The 10793-nt window shown below is 39.3% G+C and overlaps 1 protein-coding gene across 1 annotated transcript; it reads right to left on the reverse strand.

Annotated features, from left to right (window-relative positions):
* Window positions 1-3976: 3976 nt before the first annotated feature.
* Window positions 3977-10219, reverse strand: LOC103480801 (uncharacterized). The gene is made up of 11 exons (XM_008435981.1): window positions 9886-10219; window positions 8496-8551; window positions 7593-7692; window positions 7245-7385; window positions 6997-7151; window positions 6775-6911; window positions 6536-6629; window positions 6115-6450; window positions 5869-6025; window positions 5651-5778; window positions 3977-5505 (listed from the first exon to the last, which is right to left on the reverse strand). The coding sequence occupies exons 1-11, from the start codon at window positions 10094-10096 to the stop codon at window positions 5188-5190; spliced, it is 1833 nt and encodes a 610-aa protein (XP_008434203.1). The 5' UTR covers window positions 10097-10219; the 3' UTR covers window positions 3977-5187.
* Between the last annotated feature and the right edge of the window lie 574 nt (window positions 10220-10793).

Consider the following 10793-nt stretch of genomic DNA (forward strand, 5'->3'; position numbering starts at 1 on the left):
ACAATGATATAATTTTTGCTCTGGGTGAGCTTTCTTGTGCCTTTTTTGTTTTGAGCCATTAATTATACTTTTCTCCAGTTTGGTTTTCTGGCATCTTTTGTCGTGTTTCTGTTCTTTCTTTCTCTTTTTTCCTGGGTCTTCAGAATTGCTTCCTTCCTGATCCTGGTTCTCATCCTCAGCAGAACCATGAGAGATGAGTYGGTTCCTCTGTGGTTCYRATTYATTGTGGATTCTTTGYACATTAGGAGGATTCACCAAAATGTCATCAGTCTCCTGTTTCACCACAAGCTGCTCTTCATCCTGACTGATGCAGAGTGGCTTCTCTTCCTCTTTGAACTYKTSATGTTCTGGTTCTTCTTTATRTGAAYTGGACTTCCYGTCCTGGTAGCTGAATTCATTCAGAACCTCCTCCTCTTTACACACCCAGCACTGTGAGAGATCTGCACAAAAAGACAAAACAAAAGCTTTTAAATGTGACCAAGAGAAAGATACTACTGATCTCCAGGCATCAAACAATTACAGGCTTTTAGGAGAGGGGAGAAAATGGACAGTACATTTGTACTACTGGATTTCAAGTATAGAATTATGTAACAATCATCTGTTACATAAGCGTCCCAGTTAAACAAATCTATATTTAGGGGTGTGAGAATCCTTGTTAAATGGCGTTTTAACTGAAACTCTGAGGTGTGAGACGATTAACTGAAGTCCTACAAGGGGTGCGGGTTTTAATGTTTTAATCTTTTTTAAGCTCTTTTTTTATTCTCTTTGTCTTTCTAGCTGTTTATTCACATTCACTGTCACATGCTGTTTTTATTTTAATTATGTAAAACACTTTGAAATGCCTTGCTGCTGAAATGTGCTATACAAATCAAATTTGATTGATTGATTGATAAGCTTTAATTATATTCCATCACCTCTCAGATGTTGTAAATGTCAAAGATATGGACATCCTGCGAATGTTTGTAAAAGGAAACAGAGATGTGGTAGATGTGGAGGTGAACATCCTCCTGGTGAGTGTGGAAAATAATCCTGTTAAATGTTGTAGCTGTGGAGGAAGTCATACTGCAGCGGGTGAAATTCAAAAAGTCAAAACTGATAAGATAGTTACTTATGCTGGAGCAGTAAAAGATGTGAAATATAATGATAATGCTCCAAAAACAACTTAAGAAGGGAAAAGAGAGGCAGACAAAAATAAATGTAATATGTCGTGAAACCTGGTTAGGACTGATTGAGATCTTTCCAGGACACGCAGGAAACAGGTCACAGAAACCTAGAAGTAATAAGTAATCTTGCATTCTGATTTAATGTTGATTGAAAATTATGTAATCTTTGATTACATAATTGATTATGAGTTATGTAATTTTAGTTTGAAAATAATAAGGAATCTTGACTTAACAATGGAAAAAAATCCTAAATGAATAAAAGTAATGACTACAAGTTAAGTGTAAAAGTCTCTTATACTGTGTCACAACTAGAGGCCGAATGAGAGGAAGAACTGTGGTCGCCGAAGAAACAGGAAATGTTGTGAAATTATGGGCGACCGCTGCAGATGAACAGGAAGCGCGAGTGCTGATAAGAACATCAGCAAGAGCATTCCAAGAAAAAGGAAGTTCGAAAGTAAACGATGCTGTTGTAGGGAATTAAAAATCAGCAATGAATCGTATGCTGATTTGTCCCTTGACATTAGACACCCTTCCCTTGCCTGATGTCAAGGGAAGGGTGGAAGTTGCTCGGAGAAGGTTGTGTAAGCAGCTGATGCATGTACACCCAAACATGGAAGGTATAAAAATAATAAGAGGAACCAGGCGTTCTTTGCTCCGCAGTGTTCGAGTCAAGACCATACGAAGATGCAGGATCAACTGAGGGCTGCGCCTTGAAACCCCGGGGAGGTGAAGACTTCACACTGCTCAAGAAGGGAACAGGATCCGTTTACCCACAGCCCGGGTTTCTGATTTGACAACGGCCCTACACTCAACCCAAAAGGATCTCAACTATGCTGCAGTGGACATGGAGGATAGACAAAGATCACAAAGATCACTCCAGGAACTGAGTTCATGGAGGACAAACACCAGTTCAAACTTTGGATCTATTCTGAAAAGGATTCTGCCACAACAAGACAGGTTTCTGAACATGGACATTTCATTTCAACATCTGGGGACGAGTGGAACTGCATCCCAAAGCCTCACTTATTTAGCCCAATGACACAGTATATGGACTGGAGGGAGGTGTTATTTCTATATTTCTTATATATTAATCTATTGATTTGTTGATTGGAGAAGCCGTTTGTCAGTTTTCCCCTGCTAAAGCTTGCTAATAAAATATTAAAATCTGATTGATGCTGTGGACAGTTAAATTAATTGAGTCAATTGTGAGTTAATTCTTCTGATAAAGGTCATGATCCTAGTAACCAGAGGGCTTCAGACGTTTTTTTGGTGTTTGTAAAATAATGACCTTGGGATTCGTACCGAGTCTCTAAAACTTATCTAGACTATAACAAGTGCACGTTATTGATAGAGAGCTACCATCAACGGGAGCGGTTTCTGAAACCCAGCATCTGCAGGCTACTCAGTTGACTGTTTCATTAACTGTAGTGGGTCATAAGTTCTGGATCTGAAGGTAGTGAGAGTCTAGACGCATCTTTCTTACTCCCAGCTTAAACAGAATGTCCTCTATAATCTCATCTGGAGTAATACTAGAGGCTTTCTGTCCCGTTAGGTGGAGAGCTGGTCAGTAGTCAGTCTGCTGGGGTCAGAGAGGAGGTTTGGGTGTGGCTGACTATTGCGTAATAACAAATATTACATTAGAAAAATTGATTTCTTTTCTTGCGTATATCATAAATTGCTCAGAAGAAGCAAGAACTAAAACTGAAAAAATAAAAATCACAGTGAAGGCAGCTACAAAATTTGTTAATGTCAATGATTTATCTTTGACATTAAAGATAAATCCATGATGAACTGAGACACGATGAAGCATCATCTGAAGGTTTCTCAAATCGTCACATAATTCTAATATTACAAAGAAACGCTCGCAGTCTAATAGCAAACGGTCAGGGATGTAAAGGCTTCATTAATAACCTAAACACAAAACCAGATATAATGTGCATTCAGGAAACGTGGCTCAAACCGCCACTGCAGTTTAGTGTTCATGGTTATTGAGTCTCACGTAAAAACAGGATGGATGGGAATGGAGGAAAACCTGAAATTTATTCACATCCATGTAACATCAGTTAGAAATTATTATATAAACTTGGACAAATGATGGAAATATCAGAATAATAAATTATTAAAATCCTTGCAAACAATTAGAAAAGTTAAAACTTGACTCAATACTAGAACACTGGAGAGGGAAAATAGTTTGGTGTGGGAACTTCAACGCACTTCATGTGGAGATCAAGATGACGATAATGGAGGGATTTTAGAAAAAACTGATCATTTTAAATAATTAGCAGTTTGGGTGGACTTTGTAAGAGGTAAAGTATTTAAAGAAAGCACAACGGGGAGCGATCATTGTCCAATGTTTGTCAATAGATGCAGTCATTAATTGCAGGCCAGGTAGAAATTTCAGTTATACTCAGTAGTTGAAATTTAACACACATCAGTGTTGATTTACCTCACACCAGTGTGTAGTGTCGAAAGTTAACACTATGAATGTGTTAATCCAACACAGAATGTCAGATTTCTATTCAATATAGAAATCTGGATCTTAAAGTACTACTGGTAGGGGGCGCTGTGGTGGCACAGGGGTTAAGCACAACCCACAGATGGAGGCCTTTGTCTGTTGCAGGTTCGATTCCCGGTTTGCTGCACGTCTTCCCCCTTCTCTCATTACCCATTTTCCTGTCAATTCACTATCAAATAAAGGCCACTAGAACCAATAAAACCTTTAAAATTTACTACTCGCAGTCAATAATCCCCAGATTCACTTTAAAAAGAAACATTAGATGCCACTTGATTATAGTATACAAAAACACACAAGCTGCAGTTTGAATCTACTTTTATTTCAAACAAGCCCAAGACATAAAACAGCTCCGGCTTTGCAAACACAAAGATCACACAATATGACAATGTGGCACAATATATGTTTTTCCACACATCTCGTTAGAAAACTTCTTGCCATGAGGTCTGAAATAAACCAAGTCCTTGACAGAAAAAAAACATAAAATGAATCTACTCGCATTAATACAATATGCACTGAAATGATCATTAAAATAAAGTGTCCAATCTGCAAGTCAAAATGAAAGCATCATCATGTACAATGACATTAGTGACTTTTCTGAAAATAGGAATTTTTGTTTCACTTCCAGTACAAACAAACATAACAATCCGATATTCAGTTCCATAGTTCTTCACCCACTTTACAGTATATGCTTACATTTAAAGCAGAACTTAAAACCTCACCTCCATCAAGCTATCAATACTTTCTTTCTTCACTGGACCAAACTTAAATCTCCGAAAATCTAAATCCTCCCAGTGGTAAGTTAGCTGTCTACTGTTGTTTAACCATTGCTTTTGTGAAAATGTTCAAGTTTTTTACTGATTTTTTTCTAAAATGTATGTTTTGCCTCAAATCTCATGCTCCACACATGGAGATTTCTCTAATACGACGTGGATAATGCAGCATGAGATGATTGGAATCAGCCTTTTCTCAGATCTAAAAAGCTTGTGGTGATCCTTCATCAAGAGCTTCAAATAGTGAGTCGTATCAGTTGTTAAAATGGGTGGAAACACAATTTTCACAACCTGAATCAAGAGCAGCAGCAGACTCCAGTAACATCCATTTCCAGTACATCACCAAGAACAAGAGGCGTGTTTCTCACAAGACACCAAGACTGAACTCATCCAGTTTGAACCCACCAGGCCTACTCTTTCTCTCAATACAACCACAGCTGGAACTTTGTGACGACAGTTCCAAAGAGAGATGCTTCTGGTTGACAAGATACTGAAAGACAAGTCTGACTTCGTATTGAACTATACCTTCAAGTAAATTGTGCATCATGTCCACTGCATGGTTGTCAGAAGTGTGGGAAAATTGCAAAGTATCAAGTAAGCATGTCTTTTTGACACCAAACGTTGAAACTAACAAAGGGTTTTCCTGCACAATGTTCTGCATGGATTTCGTTTTAACTTCTGTGGTGTGCTTTACAGACAAAACAAAGAGACATATTTGCATCCAAGGATATTTGTCACCTCAAGTGTGGAAAAATCTCGCTCTTAGCTCCCTGACTCTGGGATTTTCCTTGGCCCTTCCCACATCAATGTTGAAAACAGTGGTTTGGATGAAGGTATAGAAGTTGTAGAGCGATTCATGATAGTTGACGCTGAAGATGAAGTGTGACTTGAAGAGCTCGTCGAATGCTGCCAAGGATGTCTGTCCCTTGCACGGGATGGCCTTGTGATCGATGACGATGTAGCGTCTTTGGATGCTGCTCTTCTTTTCGCCCACACACAGGAGGAAGGGATGTTCCGGTTCCACACCAGCAAGAAAGGTTTCAACACTGGCTCCCATCTTTGACATAACATTCAGAAAAATCACCGGAAAAATCATGAAATGTAAGTACAGACACATCCAAACAGCCAACTAATCCAATAAGAAACTGCTTCAACATGAGAAGTACGATCATCAGAGTAACCGCAGTAGACATCTTGCCTACCTGCAGAAATTTCATAAGGTGGTTGACAGCTTGACATGCGCTGATTTTGCCACATTTCTTGTGGCCTTTGGAGGTCGGGGGAAGGAGGTGAACCAAAAGCAGGATGCTCGACAGGTCACTGTCCCAACCTGGAGCAAAAAACAACAAATTTAGACACATTCAGATAATACACAACTGATCATTTAAATGGAAATGTGTGCCGAACTAATCAGACCCACTTCTGTCGTGCTGCGCAAACAAAAGGTCTTCGATGTGCGTATTCGAAGTCAGTTTTCTGCACTCTGTCAGGATCCTAGGTTTGAAAAAAGTAGGCCATTTTGCCAAAAACCTGCCTGAGACCTCCTCTCCAAATATCATGGTGAAGTCCTGGTCAATCTACAAGAAAACCCCACGTTTTTTTCATACCATTTCAGATTTAAATATATATATATTACGAGTTAATAATAAGAAGCCGTTTGCCTTACCAGTCCGGTAATGTTCAGAAATCGTGGGAAGACGTCCAAGACCGCTGAAGAGCGCGTTTGATCTCGAAGCAGTGTTTGTCGATAATGAAACGTGGCCCTCATCTTCTCTTTGACCACCAACTCATCAGCTGAATGTCTCAAAAAGGTTATCGCCTCCTGACACTCCTCACCCAGCAGCTGCTCAGCAGTGCAAGGAACCTCTCTCTTTCTCTTTGGACTGTCCTGGTAGGTGGTGCTGGTGGAGGATCTCTGGAGCTGAGCTGCACAGCTGCGCTGAACAGTTTTAATTCTCCAGGCCAAGTAGCCAGACCCACTCTGTTGGTCATAGAAGTGTTCCTGTCATCGTGAAAACGCAAAACTTTAGAGCAAGTTTAGAACATATTGCTGCCGCACAAGTGTTTCATATTAAAAAAAAACTTACATATCCAGTCTCTGAGTACGGATCTCTGAGGCTGGGAAATAGAGAGACGATGCCCAAAGCATATTTAGTTCGAACAGAGACTGGTGGGATCGTCCTGAAAGATGAAGACTACGTTACTATGACGATTGCATCAGAGTTTAATTCCTCCACGGGATGTATTAAAAAATTATTCACCGATACGCAAAGTCTTAAAACTAATGCACTCTTTTTAAAGTATAAAAATTAATGTTGATGCTTACCCATAAATTTCAACCATTTTGGCCACAAGAAGGTTTACCAGACGCCGTCTTGTGCTATCCGACAACGTTCTCAGTTTGTCATACTCGTCCAAAATCACTTGTCCAGCCGGTTTTGCCAGGAGAGCATTTCTGACCATCTGCAGGATTAAAGATCGCAAAGTCATTCAACCCACGGTTTAACGGCACCATATCTTTATATCATTTGCTACAAAAGCTGCACACCTCTTTTGCTGCTTCCCGGTCACTTTGTGCTCCTGTCTCTCCATTTATGTGAACAGTTACTGTTGCATCAGATGAATCAGAGGAAACTGACGCGGATGATTTGTCTGACACGGTTGACTTCAACAAAGTAGATGGCAGATTGTGCCGACGCACAGCTGGAAAGAGTTGAAGAAGGTGTGCACACACAAAGTGAAAAAGATTATTAGTTGCAAAACCTTTTAATTATAATTTACACGGCTGAACCTCACCTTTTGGCTTCTTAGTTGTCACAGTCACAGTGAGGTTCCCTGCTTCCAGAAGCTCCTCAAACACATCTTCGTCAACCTCTGTCCCAGATTCATCCGTCAAGAGCAGCTCAGTCTCAAGTGGAATATTTAGCTTCTCAATGACTGATGATAAAAAAAGCAATACATTTGAATTAATGGAAAAATAAAAATTAATAATTTTGCCAGAAATTTTTCAACATTTTAAGACAACTTGTAAAAGTACTTTTGGCATTACAAACACAACTCCATGATATAAGACTTTTAAATTAATCCAACGCGTAGCAAGCAGTCCACACACACATTCTGGACAACATGAAAACGGAGGCCAACCTTTATGAAGAAATGTGCTGAAGTCATAACCATCTTCAGTCGCAGCCACTTTGACGTACTTCTGCGTTCCTCCAAACTTCACCCTCACCAACATGATGTGCTGATGAAGAAAAACAGGCACCCATAAAGTGATATTATTTACTACATGTTCACCATACAGAAAAAAAAAGAAAAAAAAATGAGACCGTATTTCTTTTTCTCTCTATATTATTAATGAGTCGTGTCGCCTGAACAACGGGAGCCAAACCGTGGTACAGTTAGCTCGACCTTCCTGGCCTCACGTCGGCTAACAGCACCATCACTACCCATAAGTATCGGGACAATACAACATAATGTGAAGGCATACACATAACAGTGATGTTACTGTTGAATCACTGAATAAAGTTATAAAAACTCACTGGCATTTCAGACGCAGCGCGGCAGCAGCTGCATGCGACTCAGTTACAAGCTCCGCTGACACGCTAATTTTTTAAATCATAAGTAAAAATACAAATTTTACTACTTCTATTCATTAAAAGCTCCGGGTTTAGTGCAGGAATTGGCATGGTGGTCCGAGGTGCTAATTTTTTAGCTATTTGTCTGCAGCCATAAGCCAGAGCTCGTCTCATTTGTCTCACCTGCACATCGACAAGCAGGAGCTCAGGTCCCGCTCCAGCGTCATGAAAACAACAACACACCTCAATTATATTTTAACTCAGACGGCCTTCAGAGTTTTCTAACAAGCTTAATGTTCAGTTAACCACCAGACAGCTCGAGCTACACTTGTTTATCTAGCTTAACCAATAACAAAAAAAGTGAAGTTGTTCATATTTATCATACAAGCGCATGTAAACTATGTATATTAATCAACACACTTGCGCTAAAGGAAAATTAGTGCACTCATAAAAATATGCCAAAACTTACCTTGTAACGAACGATGTTGGCTCCAGACAGGACTCTTTGAGACTGCTGTCCCCGCTCTTCATGCAAACACGGCACAGAAATGTTAGAATAGTAAGAGCAACTCTAACTGGTGTTAATTTCAACATCAACTTCGGACAGAGTTGCTTAAATTTAACTCTCTGGAAAAACACAAACTCTTTTGGGAAACTAGCACTTCTATCATTGAATTAGACTAAACAAGTCTTGAATTAACACTGCATTTTTAACATGCAACACCAACACTGGAAAGCTAACACTTTTGTTATTACTGTGTATTCTTTTTTTTCTTTTTAAACTACCATATTTTCCACACCATAAGGCGCACCGGATTATAAGGCGCACCTTCAATGAATGGCCTATTTTAAAACTTTTTATATATAAGGCGCATAGAATAGACGCTACAGTAGACTTCAAGACAAAAACGGAAGATTTGGGATGTATCTTACTTTTGACAGAGTGAAAGAATTACATATAAATAATAGTCTTTACCACCTGTGTAAACTTTGCTGGTGAATGCTATAACACATAAGTTTTATAATATATGTTACATTGTTTCATTTCTAATATAGTCTCTTGTGTCAGATAATCTAAGTCAATGTTAGAGAATAATTATTTTTTTTTTAGATTTACAGAATCTCAGTTAGCCTTCATAGCGGGGCTGAACCCCGTATTACACCAAACACTGTAGCTAATATTAGCTGGTATCTCACCGGTGGACATACATGCCGTAAAGTAATATTCTAATCACAAAATATACACAATAATATGTCCATCTTACGTGTGAAATGTTGTCTGTGGAGCCCTCACATCAATAGTCCATCGATCCGAACAACAATATCCCTCAGTGCTGAGGCATCTTCTGCTGTTTTGGTTGAGCAAAGTAGGAGGGTGTACCGCTCCAAGATGGCCGCCGATGCGGGGTCTACTCTTATATTATGTCTATGGGAGTAACTGCAAAGGTCTTTGGTGAAATGACTAACACACACCGGGGTGCCGCGCTGAAGTTGCGTTTAAGGCTACTCGGAAAACACGGTACGACATGTTAACAATGGATAAAGCAGTTGTAACCGCTGGTAAAAGTACCGGTGAGCTGCGGGAGCCCCTGCAGTATTAAATCGCCCACCTGTCCCTACATCCTCAATCTGGTTGGTAGGCAAAAGAGCGTCACGGATCACAAACTGTAATTGTCATATTATATGATGAATAATAGCCCGGGTCGCAGTTAAGCGTTTAACTTGGTTCAGATTCCTCAATATTTTGGTGTAAAATCCCTTTCAGTTCAGCGCTTCCTAACCAGTATCCAACTCTCGTTAACATATCTCCAACTTTACTCAAACCTGTATCATCTGTAAAAAGTGAAGGTGTTTCGTACCTATCCGGTGTAAGATGATCTTCGGTATCCTGGTGAAATCCATCAGTCTCCGCTGATCCTCCATCTCTTCCTCGATCTTAACGTTGATTTCTGTCTGATCCTCCATCTCTTCCTCGATCTTGACTTTGATTTCTTTAAACTCCGTGAATGTTTCTCCAGCAGCAGTTTCCTGCTCGTTGATAAACTCCATCTGAGGCTGAAATGAAGACATGTTTACTGCAAACACGGAAATATTTCCCTAAAACACCACACTTGTTTTCAAACTACCTTCTAACAAAAGAAATGCTAACGCTACCACGCGCTCTGTGACTTTCTGTGTTTCACTTTAGCGGTACTGAAGAAACTGTAAACGACTTTTAGTTCCGCTTTAAATTTTCCGCTTGAGTCTCCCATAGATTAAATAAATTAAAATATAATTGAAAGATTAATTTATTTTAGTAATTCAGTTCACCCAAGTTAAACAGGGTATATAGAATAACTACACACAGACGGGTGTTTTCAAGTCTCTTATTTCTGTTAGTCATTAGGATTTTATGTTATCAAAAGGTACTTTTAATCTTACAAGAGAACCATGATGGAACATATAATAAATTTTTTTGAGTACAATCTTTTAGTTTGTAAAGCAGAGACTAATGTTATTATATGAGGTCGTAGTTTCTTTAGGTTGAGATTCAGTTGTAAAGTTAAACAGTGAACAATAACATATATTAGAGGAACACAGAGATTTGTTGTTTTAACTTGAAAATAATTAGCTTTAATGCAGTGGTTCTTAACCTTTTTTGAGGTACCGAACCCACCAGTTTCATATGCACATTCACTGAACCCAACTATCTAAAGTCTAGTTGGGTCACCCCAAGATCACCAAGTCTTCTTAAAAGGTAGAGTCTCTGAGAACAGTTCTTATATAT

The sequence above is a fragment of the Poecilia reticulata genome, linkage group LG18, assembly GCF_000633615.1.
Source record: "Poecilia reticulata strain Guanapo linkage group LG18, Guppy_female_1.0+MT, whole genome shotgun sequence".
Lineage (NCBI taxonomy): Eukaryota > Metazoa > Chordata > Actinopteri > Cyprinodontiformes > Poeciliidae > Poecilia > Poecilia reticulata.

Excerpts from the sequence above, each read along its gene's own strand:
- LOC103480801 (XM_008435981.1), bottom strand. The coding sequence starts at position 10,096 with ATGTCTTCATTTCAGCCTCAGATGGAGTTTATCAACGAGCAGGAAACT. Across the intron at positions 8,552-9,885 it reads GATCATCTTACACCGGATAG|AGCGGGGACAGCAGTCTCAA; the intron begins GTACGAAACACC and ends GTTTGCATGAAG. Across the intron at positions 6,912-6,996 it reads ACCGGGAAGCAGCAAAAGAG|ATGGTCAGAAATGCTCTCCT; the intron begins GTGTGCAGCTTT and ends TTAATCCTGCAG.